This window comes from Misgurnus anguillicaudatus, chromosome 16 (assembly GCF_027580225.2).
Source record: "Misgurnus anguillicaudatus chromosome 16, ASM2758022v2, whole genome shotgun sequence".
Lineage (NCBI taxonomy): Eukaryota > Metazoa > Chordata > Actinopteri > Cypriniformes > Cobitidae > Misgurnus > Misgurnus anguillicaudatus.
In genome coordinates this window covers 13,017,464-13,043,857 of record NC_073352.2, presented here as the reverse complement: position 1 = coordinate 13,043,857, position 26,394 = coordinate 13,017,464, and the positions used below count along the sequence as shown (strand labels likewise).

The 26,394-nt window shown below is 39.9% G+C and overlaps 1 protein-coding gene across 3 annotated transcripts in view; it reads right to left on the bottom strand.

The window, feature by feature from the left end:
* The window catches only part of ppargc1b (peroxisome proliferator-activated receptor gamma, coactivator 1 beta), a 63,518-nt gene extending 37,390 nt beyond the window's left edge, over positions 1 to 26,128 (bottom strand). For 2 of the 3 annotated variants that reach the window (XM_073854138.1, XM_073854139.1), the window contains exon 1: positions 25,975 to 26,128. In XM_073854138.1, coding sequence (XP_073710239.1) covers positions 25,975 to 26,055 — 81 coding nt within the window. In that variant the 5' untranslated portion in view covers positions 26,056 to 26,128. Of the gene's footprint in view, positions 1 to 25,345; positions 25,369 to 25,974 lie in introns of those variants that run through there. The other variant, XM_073854140.1, reaches the window with a different exon arrangement.
* Between the last annotated feature and the right edge of the window lie 266 nt (positions 26,129 to 26,394).

Genomic DNA, 26,394 nt, shown 5'->3' with positions numbered 1-26,394 from the left:
GGGATGTCACATGAAAAACAAAGGTTATATCACGCAGGTTATAAAACACTAAAAATACTACGCTGTCAGTACGGTGATCACACTTCATATCATCTGAGTACTGCTGAGTACATGCTGACTAAGTGAAATATTATTCAGTGAAATTTGTGCCGTTTCACTGCAGCTTTTCAGTCACAGATGGAGAAAATGACTGCAGGCGTATGAACATTTAGAATATTGTGCAACTACCGTCTGAGTTGTTGAATGATCTATACCTTAATGGTCGGTACGGGTTGCACAGTATTGCGATATTGCAATATTAGTATTCGAGGTCAAGAAATATTTCACCTTAAAAAAACTAACAAAAGTAAAGCACATTTTGAAATTAGGCAAATGCACACAAAGTTATTTCTAATCGATAATAATAAAATCTTAACGCAGAACATGCTTATGCAGAATAAGTCTAAATATAGTATATGCATTTGGCAGATGCTTCTATCCGAAGTGACTTAGAGTGCATTACAATACATTCTTGTTCAGTATGTATGTTAACTGGGTTCAAACCCATGACCCGTTGCGCAGCTAACACAATGCTCTACCACTAAGTTATACCGGAGCACATATAATAATACAACCAAAATCCTGCAGATTCCCATCTCTAAGAGTCACACCCTTGCCAAGGGTCCTCAATTCAAATGTTTCAGCAAGTTAAAAGGTTAAAGTGTCATGTCCTTCCCCAACCTACGTACACATGACTGATGTGGGATCTGCGGCAGTGTGAGGTATGAGAGGGTCAGATTTGTAAAAAAGAGCAAATGCTAAAAGCAAAGAGAAATGAGAGATAAAGCTGTACATCAGCAAACAGGGCCAAAGCAAAAGCCGGATGCTTAGTTTCTATGGACAATTTTCCCCCTCGGCCTGTCTCTTGGTACCATGTCGGCACCATTACAAAGTGCATCACGTTTGTTCTTTCACAGCTCGCTGCCTTTTCTTCTCTCTATGCATCTCAAATCCTACGTCTTTGGCCGGCTGTGAGCTGCTACCTGCAGCGTTTCTGTTTAACGGACAGCTGTCGCCTGAGGTGAATGTAAATTTCAACTCTATTAAGGCAGGACACAACCTCCCGAAATTCTGCTGATGCACGAAAAACGGACTTTGGAGCAAGGACGTCCGGCTAAGCAGTAGCCAGATCCGCATTACCTGTCCGTCTGCCGTCTGGTAGGTGTCTTGAGAAAGTATTTCCATTCCCCAAAGGCCTATTACACTTGTATGGCCCAGATTCATACGATGAAACATCTCTTCCCACTTTAGTCTCTGTGGACATGTGCCAAACCGAATTGTGTTTTGAATGCCCACCATTTATTTCCTACTTTGTAATGATTAATTACTCCACTTGAAGTCACTTATGTGAATATTAACACATTGTTATACCTGAAACACTTTGTTAATTGGACAGCGCAATGGATGGAGGAGTGCTTAGAGCCTATAATAGAAAAAAACGTAACTTAATAAAAGAAAATCCAGAAATGCTTAAGGCCAGAATGTGCATTAGAGCTGGCTATACTGATAATGCACATAATGACTGTGATTACCACACTCATAATTGACTGAAATGTAAAAATATGAACAGCACCAAACTCTACGCTGGGGTCAAATTTATTTCCTCTGCGATATCCCATCACAGTTGTAATGCTGAACGGTTATCGTTTCATTATAGCAACATTTAATTACGCAAAGTGCTCTTACAGGTACCTGGGGCCTGGCGCTATCCCCTTATTCGTTTTAGAGCTATACGACCCCATCCCTCAAAAAACCACTGGTGATCTCCATTACTTCATCAGTTTTCGAGCTGTAATCCACTCCAAGTTAAGTAATGGCCCTGTCACATACACCTGAAAGAGCCCTGTCTTCTTTAAAAAAAAAAAAAGTAAAAAAAGTGCGATTAGCACACAGTACTCAATGTGCTTTCACTTTCTAACCCTTGTCAATGTTATCTTGTGGGACCTTTGCTCAATATCGTATCCATATCTAAGTCAGAAGCAATAAGGCTGAAATAATCAGTAAACAGTTTTTAACAAAACAAGGTCCACTTTGGAGATCAAATGATGTGGAAATGCAGACGGGTTGTAAAGTTTTTGGTTTAAAGTTAAATATACAATTCCTGCTGTGCTGTGTGATAAATGCATTTTTTAAGTACACGTAAATTAATATTCCAATATTAGTCAATACAACCCATATGCATATTAATTATAAAATACATAGAGTACAGCATGACACTGCGCATATCAACCTCCTTAAAAATTTAAAAGCATCTTTCGTCAATGGCCCACTGATAACACTGATAGTAAAACACAGCACACACACACATAAGCACATAAACAGCAAAGTACTTTGCGTGCAAAAAATTCAGGCGCTGCCATGTTTGGTGAATGCCACGAGGTCACGACAGATGTTGTTCCCTCCTCCTGAACAACTTCTATTTATGCCTGTCTAGGTCTGGGCTGTTGACACGCAAGAGATGCTACAACTCTTTCCACACCTCTGATCCCCATCCACAATGAATCCTGTCACTCAGACAATACGGGACTCAAAGCCAATCCTTTGCGTTCATTTTAGGGATCCTATTTATGAACATAAAGCTGTAATTACTAGATACTAGCTGTAGTGGTCTTTCTGACAATTTTTTATATGATCTCAAGGCTAAACTACTCAAAACTCTTTTTAATACTTATGAAGTTTCTTATTGTGTGTAAAATTCTTAAATAGTTCATAATAGTTTTCTTTAAACACCAATCACCTAGTCGTTGGATTGTAAACTTTGTTTGTGAACTATTTTTGATTATAATTAAGAAACACGCAATAAGAACAATATACATGATGCAAGAAATACAGAAATAATGCAAATGCTCATATCGCAATAGTTTGCAATAACTGAATAATTTTAATATTTACATTTTTTTTAATTAGCTTAAATTTTGATCTTTGTTTTATAAGATAAAAATAGCCATTTGAAATTACTTTTAAATCCAAGTTGATTATACTTTTATATAATTGATTTATATGTTTTATTAATTCTTTATACTTTTATTTATAATTTAAAGGTGCAATGTGGGACTTTCAGAAGGATATACATAACTACAGTATATTATCAGTGGTGTATAAAGATCTTACATATTGAACTGTATTGTTTGAGCCGTTTTGTCTCGCGCCTCCTTTACATGGAAGTCGGCATTTCACGCCGCTATGTTTCAACAGTAGCCCTAAACCGACAAACTGTACTACTATAGTAACTATACTCTCTCAGACGATGAAATGTTTGTCCTGTGGTGGCTACCGTAGCTTAACTATGGGTTTCGAAAAGGACGGGGTGAGCTGTGGACTGAGCCATTGGTTGCAATTCACAGTCTTGCAGCTGGATGCCGCTAAAAGTCCCACATTGCACCTTTGACTCTTTCCCTGCCATTGACGAGTTGTTCCTGATGAATTTTAGGTTAATCTGCAATACGGCGATTATCCACAAGACGCACTTACCCAATTTATAAACAAAACTAATAAGCCAAAACGTTATTTATTAATTTTAAATGTATGTTTTTTTTTCAATAATCGTTCTGAATCTCTAAAAAATTCCTTCACAAAAATGCTATTATGTCCTGTATTAGCGCTACGTTCATCCGAATCGAATTCAGAGCCGTTGTGGTTCTTGAGTAGATCCATCCTTTTTTTTAAAGAAAAATACCCAAATTTAAGTTTATAAGCAGAGAAAAAAATATAGATAGGATGAATTTCTGTTCTGTTTGTTTGTTTATTGTTTGCTAAATAGCAAAAGGTCTGTTCTTACATTTGATATATTTGTTTGTTTATTTTTAAAGAAAATTTCCTGGAAGGCATTTTGCGAAACTTTTATGAAAATCACAAAAAATGAGGCAGGCAAATTTTCAAAAAACGGCTGGCGGGGAATGAGTTAAGGACCAGAATTTTTTACAGTGAAGTAGCATCCAAAAACTTTCTTATTCTCCTAATTTTTTGACGTAATGTTAGATAAATAATAAAAACTGTATTGAGGTCTATTGAAAATAATCAATATCCGATTGTATCGTGATAGAACGTCCAAATTTACCCCAATAATGGTATATGTAAAATACTTGCTACAAAGTTTGTACATTTTAAAAAACAAAGTGTTACTTTCTTTATAAATAAAGTAGCTGGGTGCAAGCTGGTGTGTCGTTTAAGATCTAAACCGCACACAGTGGGATAGATTTCAATTGATAGCGTGCTCAGATGACAAGCCCTCAAACACAAGCCCCCCAGTCACTTGCCAATGTCTAGTTGGGCTTCAGCCAAGCACAATCAGCAGAGATGTCCTTGGGAGCCAAACACAACTTGAGGAATGCCTTCGTGACACATCATCAACGTGCCGCCAGGTCATTACTCACCTCTGCTAGTACTGCACTCATCATCTCAACCTGGTAAATCACCACCTGCCCACAATACGACGCGTGCAGTCCTCTTCCTTCTCGCCTGCGGTCAGGAGACATGGTCACCGTGCAAACAAATTCACACATAATTTAGACTCCCGTGACTTGTGTTACATCTCTAAGATTCCCATCCTAGCCACAATCATTCCTGGTTACAGCTTGCTGTGTCTGTATCTAAGCGATAACCGACGAAATGCGGCACGGTTGCTGCTGATAGTCTTCCTGTTTCAGGATGCCTTCGTGCTGTTCTTGAAGACGAACGAAGGCCTGGATTTGTTTATTTTTCAGTGGATACTTTTTATTGAAAGATGAAAAATAATGATTTTCCTTCAGCTGATGGCACCACAGATGCTTGGGGGTGTGAAGTGGATTGTCTAACCCATCCTCACCTCAGCTGTATACTGTAGTGAATATTGTATGCTTTAATATTTACTAGTAAAGTTAAAAAGCACAACAGTGTCTAGAAATTTTACTGCAGTTTACTCCAGTCTGTGAAAAAAGGGGCAACCTTCCGGTCTCTGTCGTGAAGCCAATACGGACGTGACTTAAACTGCAATTCATTGAATGGTCGCTAGAGACCGTCTCCAAAAGCGTGTCAATCCCATAGACCTCCATGTTAAAATGCCCAACTTTACAGCAGAAATAAATAGGTTTACAGCCTGATACAAAAAGTGTTTTGGTCTACATAGCTGCATTTTCCTGTTGGGAGGTGAATTGTTTTTTAACTCTTCTGTTTAAATCAAATTAAACCTGGAGAATTAAGGGCGTGACCACATGAGTGACGGTTGTATTGCAGCTGCTGTCACAGCCGTTGAGCTAGGCAGTCCACCCTTGTCCCGCCGCTTTGCCAATTTTTGGTTATCCATGAGTGACTCGCTGCCAAGATGCTGATGGCAGGTTTTGCTTACTTTAGGCTTCAAAAATGCTCTTCACAAACCTATGAATGACATCACGGACACTACGTTAGGCTTGTTGCGGTAGTCGGTATAACCGGTGATACACAGTGGTTAGATCACATTTCCACCGCGGCACCGTCTTCCACCAATGTATATGGGGCCGATTTTTGCGAGTTTTATGTGTATCGGCATCATGCCGTTCCGGCATTATTTACAGACAGAGTGCTGGAAGCCGCAAGCGATTGCAGGTCATGTTACTTAAAAACAACCAACCTTTCCATGACAACATCGAAAGCTCGGCCTAACAACTGATCATAGCTGGACAAAGCAGGGTTTTATTTCTCATGTTTGGTTCCAAAACGCGATAAACGCCATTTTTGAAAAAAATGAGTTACTGCCAAAATCAGTATTATATCAGGTCAGTATTTAAAAGTAAATTCTTAATTTTATGCAAAATCCAATATCCGCCGTGTTATTCTGTCATCTTTTATCCCTTTATTCCCAAAACGAGATAAACGCCACTCCTCCTTTCCTACAGAATGCAAAAATCCGCTCCACAAATTACAGCGCACCATTCCACGCAATGTAAACAAACAATGGCAGTGCGTTAAGTACACAGAATCTTAGTTTTCCTCATCTACTTTGTACTTCATGATTAACAAACAAACAAAAACAAAATAATACTTAAATGGCATTGATAAACCTGTGATGGTTTTCTGTGACGGGAAAGAAATGTAAGCCATCAACATCTAATAATTCATGCGAGAGGCACTCAGGAGACGGTTGCTTGTTCTTTCGACAGCATCAAGCTTCTCATGCTAACACATTGTCCCGAGTGGATTTTATAAAAAGATTTTACAGCTGATCCCTGTGAAAAATTGACGACGTCAAGTATAACCGCAGCAATGACAGTGTTCTTAATATGACAAAGTAAATGTTTTGGTTAATGCCATTAATGTTTATTTTTTTATCAGTGTACACCACTAGTCAACTAAATGAATATAAAATGGCAAAGATGAATGCACATTTCTACATTGACTGAATAGATTTATAGCATTTGGAAAAAACTTATCATGGATTTATTGCATTTTGTGGAAAAAATCATTTGTTTTTATAATAAATCTTTGAAAATCAAGTTATGTATTTGAATTTTTTATGTTTTTATTACCTAAAGATGCTATGTGAAAGTTTGCAACAGAAAATAGGGGAGAAATAGTATAGAAAACACGTTTTTACAGAAATTTGTCAAAATGGATTTATTGCGTTTTGGAACCAAACTCTTCAAATATTTCCAGTTGTAAAGTACTAGAAATCAATATCCTTTGCTGATAGTTCCTCGTCATTGTGGAGAGTGCAGTTCATGGTTCCATAGCACCCTCACCTGTTTTTACTATTTGTTAAATATAGTTTTTTTTAAAGTTCAATAAATGTTACTTTTTAAAATTGAGACTTGTAACATTTGGCATCGCCGTGTCATTTTTATGATGTAAATTGAGTGAGCAAAAGCAGTATCGGCTCCAAATATCGGCTCAAGAAAATCGGCAGCCTGTATCGGTCATTGGCACAGGCTAATGAAACAAAAATCGGTATCGGCATCGATAAAAAAAAATCTATATTAGTCGATCCCTAACGTGAATTCATAAGCCATTTAACGTAGCGTACGCAAGCACTTCATTTAAACAATTGCCTCTAATTCAAAAGTGAAAGTAAGTGAAAGCCCCTCCCACCCAATGATACTGGTATCACCGGGTTAGTCACACCCTGATTAACCAGTGGGAAAATTCTGTCACCGCAACAACCCTACACTACGTCCAAAGTTTTTACAGTGAGTCTATGGTGAAAATCCAACTTGAGTGATTTTTGTGATTTTCTTCATCATACATAATGTCAATGTGAAAATATAACCTTGATATGTTTAATATTCATTGAGTAAGGCCATGTCACAGATTGAAATCAATGTGAAATCAATAATTGAATCAAACTTTGATGCTCCTAATCTCATCATTAGATTATGAGACAGCCTGGATTTCACAGACAGGGTCTGACCAAGATCACACAGAGACCACAGTTCACACAGCACTGAGTCAATATTTGCAAGTAAAAGATAGTAAGTAAAAATCGGAGAAATATTTTGATGGCGCTGTTTTGATAAGCTTCGTGTTCTATCAATGCATCTGCTATGTAATCGTGTGCATAAGCACATGTGCTTCTCTGTACGAGGAGGGGTACTTTGAACTTCACAGCTGTCTGATCAAAGGGGACGGTCTTTTGAGTTTCCACAAACAACCAATTCCCTGCTCTGTTGTCCCCATCCTCGCCTTCAAATTCAATCACGCCAGATTACATCCTGCTATAGGGAACCATAACACATGTAAATATAATCTGCCAGACAAAAGTATTAAGGCTCTGCCACACCTGTTCTCTTTAAAGCATCCAGCACGCTCATGTCAGTTATGACACACAAAGACGTCCCTTTTCATGCCAAACTTGCACGTTGAAAAACGATGATAATTTGGCTGTGAGAGCACCTGACCATGGTGAGGATAGGAAATGTCCACTTTTCCATCTCCTTCCTCTCATAACCATGAAAACTGAGCTCTGGAGTAAATCACTGAGCGGGAGGTTAAAACCAAGTCTGGATTTCTGATGCCCCTGAAGCCTGCAGTAAATAATACAAGGCAGTGAGTGCCATCCCTTCCATCTTATGAGCGACTATTCTCACAATGGGTCTACATTAACCCGATTAGGTGTTTTTCCTCACAAGAGACTAAATCTGCTGTTGTTTGCGCATGGAGGCGAGCATTCTTGGGTAATTAAAGTGCCAGCAAGTGTCAAGGTCTGAGCGACCCGTGAAAATGTAATTTTCCAGCTTTTTTGACCATAATGCAATCTCTTGCATCTATTTGGCAGGATTTGCGGTTCAAGGCATGTGTGGTAACAGTATGGACTCTTTCCCATTTCCATAATATAATAGATAAGACTGGCTGCAAAGCAATGCCGAGTTGTGAAAGCCCCATGGTGCCACGCAAGTAGAAATGGCCAGTGTGTAATTCATCTCCAAGGTCTCTTTATTATCACCCCACTCATCAGCAGATTTCCACACCCATGTCCTGGTCAACCCGGCTGAGGTGCACCTTTGGGGCGCATCTTACAACCATGTATTTATACTAACGGCTCCCGTAGGCACCTTTCAGTGATGGCAGTGAACTGTGCATGTGCATTTAATGCAGGAATGCCTATTTTCAAATCCCCATATAAAGCTTAAACCCCCTCCAGGTTTGTGATGCACCATTGTGAAAGGTCTTGCTTAAATCAAGTAGGCTTTGCATGCATGCCACCTTAAGTACTTGTGATGTATTTCTGGATGCGAGTGGGAGTTTATATCTTTAGGTTTTCCGTCTGTGTGAATTTGTGGGCGACAGGAAGTGTGGGATGCACTTGTACAATTCAAGAGCTGTACAATTGAAGAACAGCATTGCTGTTTAAGCATCGATCATTTGCGTAAACAATTTTCCGCCTATGCAATTACAGCTACACTTTTATAGCTGTATATTTATACTGAAACCCATAAAGGTTAAAATTCAAATTTGCCTTTTATTAAATCAACAAACACAACCAGTGTTAAGGCTAGGATGTATTGTGTAGACAACATATGACGTTAATGTTCAATCTGCAATGACAACATCCAACTAAAACTACTTTTCAGGTCCTCAACAATCCCAGCCTTATGCAGTCAATGTGCAGGCCCGAGCTCCCAAAAAGAAACAAACACTCCAGTGTGTCTCACTCATCCTAATGACCCTTCCGTAAAAGACGCCCCCCAAAAACATTCCCGTCACCCACAGACACTTCTGTTGTGATGCAAGCAAAACAAAGCCGTACACTTTACATGAAAGAGCATCACTAAAACCCGTCCATGACCTGACTTCTAAGTAGGCAGGAGGACTATATGGGCAACCACCAGCGGGCAACAGTCCAATATCATGTGATCGGCCTTTGGTATCCCAATACGGTAATAGGAGCCAGAGTCCGTGGGCATTTAAAAACTCGGATTTCCGCTTTGAAGAGGAAGAGACTATGTAACTGGATAATAAGGAACCAAAAAAGAAAGCGCTAGTCTGCAATTGTTTGCAACTTAAAAAAAAACACACATTTCTAGAGACCTGTCACAAAAGGAGGGTGTGAACGGTTGTCTTTCGGTGAAATAACCTGAGAGAAAACCGTGCAGAGAAATCAATAATCCATCACAGGCAAGTTAACTTTCCATAAACCTTCAGGCAGCAATGTTTGTCTTCCTCGTGAGGGTTTGTGCATGTAAACTTTACCACGTCTCATACCTGCGGTCCCTACTTGTGAGACAAGTGTTTGATGTCTTGTAAAGACACTAGCGGTGAGTCTGGCACAGTGGTGTCAGACAGGAAAGCAAATATTCAAATGAACATAATGAAAATGCTAATGCAACCCATTAAGATTACTTCTGCTATCGTCCAGGCAGAGATTCTGGAAATAGGGTCACACGCAGCTGCTGCGCATCAGGGGAGATACTGGAAAAGCACAGAGAGTACTGCACGGGTACGTCTGAAAACGAGTGAGGAAAAAACCCATCCTGTATAGTGGGCAGAATTGAAGCGTTTGACACAAAATAAAACTGACTGCAGAATTTTCTCCAGTGATTGCTGAAATTTTGCCCTGTGGCTATGAACAACAACTGCATCCAGTGTTTGCCGGTTTCTCTAACATTCACGTACAGATACCGTGCCGTTGCTTATAAAATCATTGTAATTTGGTATATTGGAGTTTTTAATGTATGCTTTATCATAATCTAACACCTTTGACAACGCCAGCAGTCAAAGGCATGCATAATGCTCAAGGGTGAAAAAAGGGAAACAGACTCCATCATCATCACACCTGCCACATATCTAGTGACCATCTTTAAGGATCCATCTGTGATATACATATATTCCTACTTATTCTATATGCACATTATTATGCATCTTTAATATACTTGCACACTGTATCTCAATTCAGATTTGATTTGTACAGCGCATATTATTTATCCTCAAAACACATCATAACTGTTTTCTCTTTATGACATAATCTGTTTATTTTAGTTTTAAATAGGGATGTCCCAATCCGATATTCTGGATCGGTATCGGGGCCAATCAGGGCTTTTTGGCTGGATCGGATATCAGATCGAGGACCGACAACATGACCGAACCAATTCCGTTTACTGTTCGTTAGCCGTGACAAGCTTATTAAAGCAACACTAAAGAGTTTTTGCTCTTTGCTCCCCCTACAGGTTGGAAGCGGAATTGTCCATTACCACTGTCGTAAATAATTTAGCCTACTGCAGCAAAGCTGGCTCTGACTGAATTGTAGGTCTGCTGTAAAGCAAGTTATGTAGTTTTCACTTGAACTACAGGACCGCAACCCGACGGTTGGAAACTTTTTTTAGTGCGGTTCTGCCCGATAGAGGGCTGCAAAGCAAATGTGAAAGTGCCGTTCACCCTGTTTCGAGTGGATGAACGACTGAAACTTTTTTGGAAACGTTATTTTAAGGTAAAAAAAAACTCTTTAGTGTTGCTTTAAAAGGACAAAGTAGTATAAAAGCACGTTTTATGCACTATGTTCAAAGTTTTCTTAATACACTTGATAGTTTCATGTAAAGGAACAAATCGTCGCTGCCTGATGAAACTCACGTATGTCCAAAACGGTAACTTTTCAGGAAGTGAAAAAAACACCGTATATCAAAAGCAGTTGAATGTAGCGTTGTCATACTTGGTACAGCATATTTACATGTAACCATATTCTTGCCAGTGTCATGATATAATCCACATTTGACCAAAATTGAGTTTAAATGGACATGCGTGCATATTTTACAGTAACTTTGATCGATACGCGTTCTTCCGATCATTAATTAGAATGGCCAAAGTCGCGTTTCGTATTGACAGATGAATACGCTCAGTTTATTAAATAGCATACGTCTTGGTTAAATACGCTTACTTTATTTAATATTAATTATAAGTGTATTAAATGTCTCTTGCAAACCATTAAGGGACAATGAATCAATACACTGACATGGTAATGCTACACAACAGGGGCGTCAGTTTGTGTTGAAAAGTGGTGGGGACAAAAGATCTTATAAAAACATTACTGCAGGACGGGAAAAATATTGAATAACGCTAGTGGTGCACGATATATCGGCCGCCGATATAATAGCGGCCGATATGGTCATTTTTTTACACATCGGCATCGGTCCGATGTCAAAATAGGGCCGATGTGAACAGGCCGATAATCATTCCTGTGTATTTGACGTGTGTGTGTAGGAGACGTGAGTGTGGGGGCGAGTACGTTTGTTTTTGCACAAGGGCATAAGTTACACATGTGCTGAAGCAGGTTCTGTCGTTTGCCTGGTCGTTCTTCAAAGTGTCTGAAGAAGATCCTCGCTATGCTGTGTGACAGGGGTGTCCAATACGTCGATCGCGATCGCAAAGGCAATGCCGGTAGATTGCACATAAATTAACTGTGTATCCTTATGCTGCTCAATGCCTCCAAGAGTAATTGTGACACACGTAACTTAAGTCTTGAGTTGCTGTGCCTTTCTTCTCAAATGTGTTTTTATAAATCTTATGCCTGCCCGCCAGAGCATGTGAGCGGTGCGGTAATATTTCCATCAGAGCGCATTTCCGAAATTTCCGCTCTGCTCGCTCAATACCCTCAGCACCGCTCGCTCATCCCAGAATGCCCTTTGGTAATTTGCTAGTTCGAGAATAGCTACTTTAATCTAACTGATCAACACAAATACAAAGCGCCATAATATAGGCTAACTGATTGCTTACCAGCATTAAAACCATTTAAAATAAGAATCTTTATAGTTCTCCGCTCCGTGGATGAGAAAGCTTCAGCCAAAAACGCATTTAATATTAACTGACTGAACACTGGACTCTTCCCTGGACATTTAGATATTATTTTTTTCATCAACAGCATGCGTGGAACATTATAAACATTGATGAGAATCTGCCGACTCGACTGATTCAGCACGTCCTCTATTTTACAGAGAGTTCGCTTAATTAGCGGCTTTTCATTCGGTCCGTGTGAGCTAAACATTTTTGTGCTATAATTTGCTCTCGCGGCTATATTTCAAAATATTTTTGACCAAGTAACACTCGGGATAAAATGTAAGTTGTTTTAGATAGCATTTAAGCTTCTGAAATGATGACAAATCAGTCTGACTAAAATGATATATCCAGATGAATTTAGCCAAAATAATGATTTATTCGTTTTCATACTATATAAATACACGTTAATTTATCTACCAATATACTATTGAAAATGCCATAAATAAATACTCATGGCCTTCTGTATTGCATTCGTTTTGTACATTTACAGGTTCATAAATACTGTCTAATTTTAATTTCTTTAAGACACAGCTGTGTTCTGTATTTACTGATGCACTGTAAATTTGCACTTTAAAAACCTTCTTGTTAAGAAATTGTTCTTCAATTTATTTTAGTTTTTTCAAATAATATATTTATATAACAGAATAGTTTGTTAATCTTTCTCATAAGGGGAACGAATTATTATAATATTTCGTAATTACTTATTACATTTATTATTACTTAAAATTAGTAAAACATGTGAATGTCGTGGAAACAATTTGTTAATTTTAATTATATCCGGAGCTCCGTATTAGTTAAACTATAATAGCCAACACACAACTGTACATAACTGCGATTTATCAGCTAATACTTTAATTTGGCTTACTTAAAAAAATTATATCGGAGCGGGATCTGAGCGGGAATTGGTTTATTTGCGAGCGTGAGCGGAAAGTTAACGGAGCGCTTGCTTGGGCGGTGAGCGACTGAGTGGAGCGCTTTAACAGTAGAACGGAATATTTAGCGGAGCGTCACACCGCTCTGCTTCACTCACATGCTCTGAGTGACAGCCCTAAATCCAATGTAGAGATATATGCAGTATAGTCCACGCATTTAAAGTGTTTTTAGCATGTAGAACTTGTCGGCTAAAAGTCTGGACACCACTGTCTTAGAGTAATTGTGAAACACAAAGTCTTTTTGAGTTGCTGTGCTTTTCTTCTCAAATGTGTTTTTATGAATCTTATGCCTGCCCGCTGCAGTGTAAACTTCCGAAATTAACCAGGATGCAATCGCATTCTTTCCTTCATGCAGCTGATGCACGCGCCCGGTGTGTGTACGCGCGCCCGAGCGAACGAGGGAGGAAGAGAGAGAGAGAGAGAGCTGCAGCATTGTGCTGATTTATATGCTTCTGATACTATTGTCATTTTCTTTCTAGTTTGTTTTACTAAACCGTGTCTCTGCTATTTTATACAGTACATGAACTCCAGGATTTTTTTCAACTTCTCAAAAAAAAATAGAGTAATGGTGACAGCCCTAAATCTAATGTAGAGATATATGCAGTATAGTCCACGCATTTAAAGTGTTTTTTAGCATGTAGATCTTGTCGGCTTTATCATTTTAAAAGTAGATCACCACACAAAAAAGTCCGAACACCCCTGCTGCTGTGTGCAATGAGAGTGAGGGCCAGGTGATACGAGGGGGAGTTCGGGACAAATTGTTCAACACAACCAATTTGATCACCCACTTAAAAAATAAGCATCCCGAAGCTTACAAAGAATAAGCTTACATATCAATCAGCTAATTGATGACATTTTGCACATGGGTAAAGGTGCCCAATCAGTCATTTCTGGGAATAAATTACAAAAGTACATTTTTTTTTTGGAAAATAGCTCTTTATTTGATTATCATTAAAATGTGTTTTGATACAGAGATCTCGGCATCGGCAAATATCGGTATCGGCCATAACAGACAAGGGTCATATCGGTTATCGGCATCGGCCAAAATTTTCACATCGGTGCATCACTAAATAACGCGCATCAAAAATGGGCATAGCGTAGGCCATAAATTTATAAACCCTCAACAATGTCGAATGCACATATCACACATGTAACAGTCCCTGCAACACCAGCTCAACCGAACAATGCCAAAGCACCATACCGTAGAAAACAGCAGCGCGTTTAATAAATGATTACAATGAATTTCATTACATATGTACAAGAAAACAAACCATAAGCATACAACACAACATATGTGACACTAGACCACAAAACCAGTCTTAAGCATCGCTTGATTTTTCAGAACATTTTAACCAAATGCTTTCAAAAAGTGGTGGGGACATCCCCAGCGTAAATATCACCAATGCTAGACAGATACTTTGTTTGCACAGTCCTACCGTAATTAAGTAACTCCTAGATGTTAGTCTGGCGTCCGGGGGAAACGTTTACCTCGAAGGAAAGTCATTGTCATGTTTATTCGGCTATATCCAGTGCTGAGGTTCGATGAAACTTTACGAGACCGGCAAGATGCTTCACAGGCGGAAGATATGCGGCGTGATTGACAGCTTTGACACCAAACGGGTACGTGAAAATCAGATGACATGATTTCACAAGTTTTCATTGGCTATTTAGGTATGTGACGCATACTGTATATGGAAATGAATCTGGACATTCAATCTGTCGAAAAATCTCAAAATCGGCAAAATGAACATACGTGAGTTTCATCGGACAGCGACGAAATGCACATTTAAAGATATTTAAGTTCACAGGAACACTGAGTTAATCCACTGGTGAAGAGGATGGATGAAACGCGATAGATGCAATTCACTATATGCTGAGTGCCTGATGCATCTATTCTCTTTGTGTTTTAACAGTTATAATCTTTCTATTGCAGTGCGAGGATTCCCATAAGAGGATGATTCAAGGGCATCAATTAGTGCTGCCTCACGATTAGTCACGACTAATCGTTTGCAGAATAAAAGTTTTTGTTTACATAATATATGTGGGTGTACTGTGTATAATAATTATGTATAAATACACATACACATATGCATGTATATACATAATTAAGAAACATTTGCATGTGTTTATATTTATATATAATCTATATTATATATAAATATTATTATATAAATATATTTTTTTCTTAAAATTATACATTTATGTGTGTGTATTTATTTAAACATAATTATTATACACAGTAAACACACATACATTATGTAAACAAAAACTTGTATTCTGCAAACGATTAGTCACGACTAATAGTGAGGCAGCACTAGCATCAATTCTTCCCCCAGAAAGCCCATAAATGTAGCATGTATATGACTTAGGCACATAAATTCTGCACCCGGCATGTGCATAAAAAGTCCGGTCAAACGCATAATTCCCAAATAACCATCTGCACACTAAAGCTTTTTTACTATGACAGTTTTACGCAATTAAGGACAAAATATTTAGCATACTTAATTGATGAAACGTACCTATTATTTGTTCTCCTAAACACTGTCATGGTTACTGATGTTTCCTTTAACTTATATTAAGTATAAAATTATACTAGATGTAGCAGAAAGCACTATACACATTTAATTGAAGTAGTATGGGGCAGGTATCGGCTGATATTCGGAATTCTGGTATCGGAATCGGAAATGAAAAAGTGGTATCGAGACATCCCTAATTTTTATGAAGAAACATGTAAACTGTGTAAGATAAATAGTAATTGTAATATTGTAATATACACATTTAAATAATTGGCTACAAATAGACTTTTGACAATTTTTGCTTTGTCGTTTTCTCTTGAAGCTTTCTGGGAACCCCTTGGAACCGTCTGAGGGTTTGAAAACCCCTGCCATAGAAGAAACATTTTTTGGCTGAATGATTACATATATGAACATCTAAAGAACTAAAAGATTAAAAAATGTATGAAAGTAATGGTTCTTCTTGGACATCACTGTAAAAAAAACTTTAAAGCACAATTACTGTATATACAGCTTGTATCAGTACTTTATACTGTAGAGAAACCATTTTGTACCAACAAATTTATTTAATGAACTTCTTAAATAAAATTTTGTGATACGTACTGTTCAGTACAGTATGTGCTATAAATGCTGTAAGAACATGCAAGTATTTCCCTGATTACGTCACAACATTTTTGACATTTATTTAGGTGTGTCTTTACACCAATCATTTGCAAGTCTTCACTAGTAAACGGAATGCTAGTGTTTCAAAACGTAGTTGTCTTTGTGTTCACGTCTGGCACCTTTAGAACAATCTGGACCGCTGCATGGGGTGGTTTAAGGTTGTAGGATTTATAATACAATCAAACAGCCGAGACGAGTGCTAAAAATGACTGTAGCCTTAGAGTCAATTCCAGTTCACTTCAACATGTTGGCACAAAGCAAGAATAGAGAGGAAAGGTGAATAAAATGGACTCGGTGAAGGCAATGAAGTCCACGAGCAAGAGCAAACTATTACTACATCCAGCTGAAACCGCCCAGACTGACAATATCCAGTCACAAGCTGACTACGCTTGCCAAAGCCAAGGTTCGCTGTTAAATTAGGTCACAGTCAAAGTGTGTGTTTTTTGTGTTGAGGACAGGGTACGTGCAGGTGAAAGACGGTTCACCTGCAGTCGTGCTTATCTAGCAAAGCCATGTTTTTCCAAGCACCATAAACAGAGATGCTGAACTACCAGTTTTTTAGAGGTCTGTCAGGAGACTGAAAGAGTCAGGTGCTCGCTGAATTACTGGAGGAACAGGCAGCCAATGGACAGCGTGTTTTAGCTTAGTTACTGTCCTGAGCCAGAACATTCTGTGGAGGAACACTGTGTATTCTCAACACTGTCATGGGAGGATATAATCTCCTTTAGACTTTGGTTCCCTCTGTCACCTCTTATGCTCTTAGGTCTGAATAAAAGATTTTTCATAACGCAGCTAGCTATATTTTCCATTTCCGACAGTTTCAGGGTTTTTCTTGTTATGTCAAAGGCTTATTCATGTAGCCAACAGCAACAGTGAAGTTCAGAAACTTTATGCAATCCTGTTGGGCAGGATTTTTTTCTTGAACACAACAATCTGTTGTCACAAAGCTATAATTATAGATGATGACATTGCAAACACATCTGAAGTCAAATCAACCGTCAAACAATTAGAGTTCAAAGAGCGGAAATTTTATATCCAAATTATTTATTATAAAATCGTAGGGCTGCACGATTACGACAAAAATCATAATTGTCGATTATTCACCTTGATATTGTAATTGTCGATTAATAGATTGATTAATTTACATTGACGTTTTGAAACGTTTTATAACTTTCTGTAAAGATGTTGTACGATAAATTATAGACGGTTTCATCGGACGCACGTGCGCTGACGCGATACACGTCTGGATCCGACCTTTACTTCCGGTTTTGTTTTTTTAATGGTCTGATTAGTTGCTTAACTGATCTCTTGAACAAATGTTTTGGTTTCCTATGTAATCTGTGTGTTGTTTTTTTGCTTGTTACATAAATAAACTACGTTTAAAGAACTTTGTTGTTATTTATTCTTAGCGGAGTTTACCGGAAGTTATGCGCGGACCACGACAGCCGCTTGAAACCGTCTATAAACATCCAAAACTAAATAATATAATGTAAATAACAAATAATTATGGGAGTTATGCTGTTAGCAAAAAAAATGGCTCAAGGATACCTCGTCAACTTATCAATACTTTTTTGTTTGTTGTTGATTTATTATGACTTTATTATGTAATTGTTTGAACTGTTAATTGTAATCCTGATTTGTTTTTCGATTAATTGTGCAACCTAATCATGAGTAATCAAATGTTCGTACACATCTAACATTGAAAACCTCATATCATTTGACTAAAAAAATAAATATCATAGAATGTAGGGCGGCAAGGTATGGTGACAGCAGAGAAAATATTGCAGCAGTCCATACCGCAATATGATATTGCAATATAATGCAATAACTGAATGACTAACTTTAATAATTCAAAAAGTTATGTATATTCAAAGTTTTAGGTCGATACAGATAGAAACAGACTGGTGAGACAAATAATCTGATGCTTTCTTTTCCAAAAATAATATAAAACAATATTATTTTCAGTTTTTAAACATTTTAATATAATTGAAATCATTTTTTACAAACATAAAGAGTTACCGTGCATTATTGTATACCGCATAATTTAGCAAGTTATCGTACAAGACTTTCCCTTCAATATCTTGCACCCTAGTAGGATGTCTTTAGTGGTTATGGTCAATTATAAATGCACAATTCAGGAACTGAAATACAGATTGCAAATGCATTCAAGGCCAATAAATGAATAAGGATGGGGCATTGTTCTAAAGATAGACTGTGTAATGGTTTTGTTCTGTGTCTGGTTGTATTCTGTGTATTTTTGTATTTTGGACTTTTATTTTGACATCCTGTTCTGTTCTGGCTTTTATTTTGATATACATCCTGCCATGTTTCACTTCTCACTTCCTGTTTGTTCTTGTATATAAGTCACATCCTGTTCACCTGCTCCGGGCTGATTATTACATCGCCATCCTGTTTAGTATCTGCCTGTGCCTGTATCTGTATCTGTTTCTGTTTCTGTTAATCTGTATCTGCCTGTTTTTTGACCTGAGCCTGTTTATCTGGATTTTGCCTGTATTGCCGCCTGCCCTGATATTGTGCCTGTCTTTGGATTCTGATTTTGGATTTACCCTCTGGATTTGTTTGCTGGCCCTTTTGGGGATTTTACAATAAACACCTTTTGCACATGGATTCACCTTCTCATCGCTTTCTTTAAAGCACCCGTTACAGATTAATCAGCCTTAACCCGGATCCAGCGAAGGTTAGTAACTTCCCACCAGCAACATGAAACCTGTTTTTGCCCTGCTTGCACTACGCCAGAACCACCGTCCAATCGAGGAATATGTAAGTGACTTCTTGGAATTGTCTAATCAAGTACATTATGATGAGGAAACATTGAAACCAATTTTTTACAATGCTCTTGATGAATGGCCGCGCTTGTGTATGCCCCATGATATGTCTGCTTGGTCCCTGGAGAGTTATATTGACTTTGCCCTGCTATTGTGTGGCTCACCATTCACTGTGGGTGTTGCGGATACACCTCCAGAGAATGTACACAAACCACCAAGCCATGTCATGCCTGTTCTACCCACACCTGTACAAACCATGCTTGCTCCTAAAATGGCCGCCACCCTGCCTGTTCCCAAAATGGCCGCCATCCTGCCTGTCTCTGCACCTGCACCTGTCTCCAAGAAAACCACCACAATCCTGCCTGTCCCTAAAATGGCCGCCACCCTGCCTGCTCCCAAAATGGCCGCCATCCTGCCTGTCCCTAAAATGGCTGCCATCCCGCCTGTTCCCAAAATGGCCGCCATCCTGCCTGTTTCCACACCTGTTTTCGAGAGATCTACCATCATTCCTGCACCTGTATTTCAGAGAGCTATCATCACCACCACACCTGCACTCACGAGGGCTATTAGTCACCCAGCACCTGATGTCAAGATGGCCGCCATGCCTGAACCAACGACCACAGAGGTATGTTTCATTGACTCAATACTTTCTGAATTTGCTATAGCCCTGTGGTGCGTTTGGTCTGCCTTCTGCTCTGTTGTTCCCGAGGTTCCTCAAGGCCCTGAATCTGAACCATCCGATTCATCTGACCCATCTGACTCATCTGATCTGCCCGTCTCATCTGATCTGCCCGTCTCATCTGATCTGCCCGTCTCATCTGATCTGCCCGACTCATCTGATCTGCCCGTCTCATCTGATCTGCCCGTCTCATCTGATCTGCCCGTCTCATCTGATCTGGCCGTCTCATCTGATCTGCCCGTCTCATCTGATCTGCCCGTCTCATCTGATCTGCCCGTCTCATCTGATCTGCCCGTCTCATCTGATCTGCCCGTCTCATCTGATCTGCCCGACTCATCTGATCTGCCCGACCCATATGATCTGCCCGACCCATCTGATCTGCCCGACCCATCTGATCTGCCCGACCCATCTGATTCACCTGATCTATCTGATTCACCTGATCTATCTGATTCACCTGATCTATCTGATTCACCTGACCTGCCTGATTCACCTGACCTGCCTGATTCACCTGACCTGCCTGATTCACCTGACCTGCCTGATTCACCTGATCCGCCCGACTCCTCTGATTCATCTAATTCATCTGATTCGTCTGTCCTGCCTGATTCACCTGTCCCATCTGATTCGTCTGTCTCACCTGATTCACATGATTCGTCTGACTCACCTGGCTCATCTGATTCACCTGGCTCATCTGATTCATCTGATTTGTCTGGTCCACCACCTGGGACTTCGCCACCCTGGGCTTTGGAAGCTTTTCCAAGTTTTTTGGGGGGGGGGTAGTACCCGGACACAGGAAGGAGGCAGAGGACGCCGAGGCGGAGACCGAAGTGGACTCTGATTCTTCCTCTCCTTGTGTTCCAGGTCTATTCCTACCCAATGTCCCAGGTCCTAGCCTGCCCCATGACCCAGGTCCAAGCCTGCCCCATGACCCAGGTCCTAGCCTGCCCCATGACCCAGGTCCTAGCCTGCCCCATGACCCAGGTCCTAGCCTGCCCCATGACCCAGGTCCTAGCCTGCCCCATGACCCAGGTCCTAGCCTGCCCCATGACCCAGGTCCTAGCCTGCCCCATGACCCAGGTCCTAGCCTGCCCCATGACCCAGGTCCTAGCCTGCCCCATGACCCAGGTCCTAGCCTGCCCCATGACCCAGGTCCTAGCCTGCCCCATGACCCAGGTCCTAGCCTGCCCCATGACCCAGGTCCTAGCCTGCCCCATGACCCAGGTCCTAGCCTGCCCCATGACCCAGGTCCTAGCCTGCCCCACGACCCAGGTCCTAGCCTGCCCCACGACCCAGGTCCTAGCCTGCCCCACGACCCAGGTCCTAGCCTGCCCCACGACCCAGGTCCTAGCCTGCCCCACGACCCAGGTCCTAGCCTGCCCCACGACCCAGGACCTAGCCTGCCCCATGACCCAGGTCCTAGCCTGCCCCATGTCCCAGGTCCTAGCCTGCCCCATGACCCAGGCCCGCATCTGCCCCATGTTCCTGGACCATCCTGGCCATATGACCCAGGACCTCTCCTGAACTGCCCTGCCTTCCCCAAGAGGTCCTGGCCCGCCCGCCCACCCTCTATTGGACTGTATGTTTTGTTTGTTGGGCTCCGGGAGTCGCCCTTTAGAGGGGGGGTTCTGTAATGGTTTTGTTCTGTGTCTGGTTGTATTCTGTGTATTTTTGTATTTTGGACTTTTATTTTGACATCCTGTTCTGTTCTGGCTTTTATTTTGATATACATCCTGCCATGTTTCACTTCTCACTTCCTGTTTGTTCTTGTATATAAGTCACATCCTGTTCACCTGCTCCGGGCTGATTATTACATCGCCATCCTGTTTGTATCTGTATCTGAATCTGTTACCTGCATCCTGTTTATCTGTTACCTGTTTATCTGTATCTGTTCCTGTTTTTTGACCTGTGCCTGTTATCTGGATTTTGCCTGTACTGCCGCCTGCCCTGACACATTGCCTGTATTTTGGATTACGTTTGTTGGATTAACCCTGTTTGGATTTGGTTGCTGGCCCTTTATGGGATTTTACTTAATAAACACCTTTTGCACATGGATTCACTTCTCCGCTTTCTTTAAAGCAACACACGTTACAGACTGGTTGTCTCTTGGGTTCCCATAATCCTGCTGATTCCTTTGTGTTCCTGTGTCCTGAGGTGCAGGTTGTTATCTGCCCTTAATTAATATCATACTTAAAAAAGCAACGTTAAAAACCACCAAACTGACAAGAAAAACACATGATGTTTATATTACATTTTAATGCCTCTAGGCAAAACGCACACCCGTATGACTTTTAGGTGTGTGTTGAAGACAAGAATCTGTTTCCTGCTTTAACTCCCAAGACTTGTGTTTTACGATGCTGTAGCTATGGGAGATTCCTCTTTGCCCACTGTGAGTCTCTGCCAGTCTGAGCTTGCCCTTCCCTCATGTTTCTATGGCAGGGCTGGCACGCTCATTTCCAATTCAAAACGTGGAAATTGTAAAACTCGAAGAACAATAGTGGCAGAGGATTAAGAAGAACGATAGGCCTATTTATAATATCCAACATCCAAAAAATTATACTTAAATGTAAAGTACACAGCTTTTTAAATCCTCAAATGCACTTAGTGGGCAAAGAAGAGGCTAAATCAATCTCCAAAAGCCTCAAATTTTTGCACAATATGCAGGTGGGGAATGATTTCATATTGGAATAACACACCTGCAAATTTGTTTAGCTTGCAAATGTACAGGCCACCAGTCTGGGTTTACAAATGTTGACCAATGCAAATGGTTACTACAGTTGCCCTACTAACTTCAAGGAATATTTCAAAATGACTTGCATCACTTGAAATCAGACAATACAACTAAACTAGGTGATGTGAGTGTTTCAGAGATTAAGATATTACAGTACCTAATGCACCAGCATACCTTTTAGCTAAGTTCAAACCGGGACAATGGAGTTTCAACACATGCCATCAATCTACCACTTTATACCGTAGTATAAAACAACAGCAAAATGATGACGCTGCCATAATGCATTTCGCCAGGACACCCAGTAAAATGCATCAGAAGCTTTAATGTATGTTTAATGAGAAAGAGAGATTTCAACCAAAACGTGGTATCACCTAGATACTAATGTAAATGGCCGCTCCCACGACTTTAACAATTATTAATGAAGAGCAGTGAACACGAATACTAATGTAAAAATCATAGGCCACACTAAAGTAAATATATATCTTAGGATGTAGCACTACTGTCTGTTACAGAAATGCAGGATTTTCCATACATCTGACCTTTGGTCCCATTACCTCGAGTCAATGAAGTTTTTTTAAACGTGCCATTCCAGCTGTGCTCTTAGCCGATGATAGATTAGCATGGGTAACTGATATCGATGCCCATCTTTCTACAGTCTATCCCTTTCATGTCGAAATTGACATTGATCTGTTACAAAGCATTCCCAGACTTCCTCACATCCCCAAAGAGAGATAGAGGAGCCGGCTGATCGACCTCCAGGGTTTCAGAAGAGGAAACGGCCCTGGTAATAAATACATGTGTGTCCTAAGCATAAAAAGAATAAGCACTATCATACTATAAAGTAATTGGAGAGAAAAGAGCGATGTATAAACTGACAATCTAGAAACTGTAGCCCATTTATTGAGCCACATTTATGGCCAACGCTCTCCTCTGAAAAACGAATCAAATTATATTCCGGTGATGTTTTACGGCATCTCATATCACTCTCGCTCTCAGTGGATTTCAAATGAATAGACGAAAAAAATTGCGATTTCTTCAAATCTAATATGAAGTGTATTCGGACCGGGCAAAATCTTACCAAAACATCTAAAACATCATCTCTTGCCTGACACTGATTCGATTTTATGCTTCAACTTTACAGCGATAAAGCAAATGATGGATACAATTCTTCAGTAAACAAGCAGACACAGAGTCAATTGTTTGAACTCTCTGTTAAGCGTAAAGATCACGCCAACCCTGTGTATTTCAAATCAGCATAAAATTATGAGGGAAGGCACAGCTAAAAGACATTGAGCCGAGGGAGGAAGACTCATTTCATGGTGTAAATACATAAGCCGACTCTGGCAACGTAGGTGACTCAGCCCATATCACAGAAACCGTACACATAGCACTGCAGTGCCCATCATGACAACTGCAGGAAGCAGATGTAATATCATGTAGTTTGAAAGCTTATATGAAGTTTTATTCAATTAATATATAAATGCCTTATTGTGTAATTTCGGGTTATAAGTCCTGAAAGAGTTTCTGTGTATTTTGAGTAAAAATATCAGATCATCTACATAGCACAGATTACAACATAAAATTACTCACAAAAATAAATCAGCTATTTGCACTCTTTTTGGTTTAATTTGTAGAAAACCATTGTAACCACAAAACTACATGTTTAACCATTATATTAGTACTAGTTTAACTGTAGTAATACAAATGGTGATCAATATGCATAAAAACATTGATACAATTTTACTATAATAAATCCATGGTTAATTTCCTAAGGAATAGTGAATTTGAAAAAAATATGCATTTTTATTCTAAATAAGTCTATTTGTATATGTCTCGGAATGAATTCCCTTTATAAACACTTTTTTAGACTACTTTTGAGAGTCATAAATCATAAAGTGTACAGTAAATGATTAGTCGTGATCTGAACTGTTTCACTTTGCGCAGCAGCTCAAGTCAGTCAGTCACATGCACGCTCACAGGAGGGAGTTGGCCTGTTTAACATTAAACAGCGCTGCGCAGCAAGATCACCGTATGACATCAAAATACCGCGAGAGCGATTCGAAAGCATATGAAGAAGTCGCGAGATCACGGTACTTTGTTGCGCCGCATAAAGTCGAACACGCCTCCCGATCATTTTACTACGTCTAACGGCGGCGAGCACATGACTGCAGTAACTGTGTGTTCTGTAACTCCAGTCACGAGGATGGAGTACTATTACACTGGGCAGACAACGCGCAATCATTCCGACAACCCGAGCACATTTACAACACTTACAATGGTCCCGCTGACCCAAAGACATCGGACAAACAACACCGAGCGTTTAAAACATCATTTAAATGTGTTAAGCTTTCAAAAAATGAATGACTTTATGTATTTAACATAACGTATGAGCGCGCGCAATACTGTACAGTAACAGGCACATGTAGTAATTAATCTGATCCGTCATACTTTAACAATGCATGCCACAATTTAGAACAAATTTGTGCTCGTATTCTTCATCCCATCCGTGTATTAACATCTACAAGTGTATTAATACAACATCCTAAAAGTATCTTAAACAAAGCGGCGTAATCTATATCACGTAACTTAACTCAAGTTTATCAGTAATGTATTGTAAATATTTCACTCTGCAGTGCGACGAGAGCCTGTTACACATAAGCACGGAAGTGGAAAATTCAAATGGCAAACTGTATAATACGTGCACATGATATTGGCGGGTTCGTTTGACTTGTATAATGCATCAACTATTCTTGCGTTATGAAAGCCCATTTCGTAAGTTGCGATCTCACAAAACTTACCATACAGCTTCATCAGCAATAGCTCCTCAACTTCATACCGTGATCGTAGTGTAACTTATTGGTTTGACCACCAGTACAAATACCGAATAATGTTTCATTTAATATGATGCTTATGGTTGCACATAATAAAACGAGCGGGGAAATAAACACCTACCTAGCACAATTATGCTAATATTACTTTTCAGCTCCCAAAATAATAACGTTAAATGCACAAATAAGTGCGATTTGGTTCTTATCTTACAACTATAAAATCAAAGTCGTCAAGTTCACCAGAGCTCCCACGTGTCACGCGCACACCGGGAAATTCTTGTGATTTTTTTGTTAAGTAACGAACGCATTTAAAGTCTTTAAAACGTGTGTTAGCTATTAACTACCATGTAATACCCACGCATTCACAGCAGACCAAATAAAGGCATTATTCGTCTATGAAACACTTTAACTCGTATGCATTATTTCCTGCAAACTCCACGTGAAGCGCAGACGTCAGGGAGTCAAGACGCCGGCTGAGACCCACTGACAGCATCGATGAAATGATGAAAATATATAGCGCCACAGACACTAACATGCAAAAACCAACACAAGGTGAAAGAGCCAAGATTGTGCACTAACGGAAACCGAGCATGGCTTACCTGGCTCCCGGAGTTTTCAGTCAAGTAATTGAAGACAAATGAAGAGAACTCCTCATCTAACAGTGAAGCGCAGTCCGCCATCTTCTAGAGAATGAGATGTGGAGAACCAGAGAGCGCTGCTATACTGATCACACCGCATGCAGTGAGCATGTCTCACCGACCGAGGGCACTGTGTGAAGAGTTCGCTCAATACTTCTCCATCATTGTTGGATTAAATAATATATAGCCGAAAGTTTCACTATTTGATGAGAGATCAAGTGGAATGAAAATTAAAGACAGGCTTAGAGCTACAGAAGCAGGATGCATGCATGACACTGCTGTCACCCGACAGTGTCCATCCATTAATTATAGTAGGCTTACCACAGCATTTAGTTTTACCTTAACCACAAATTTGCCTCATTATAGCAACCACAGTTTAAA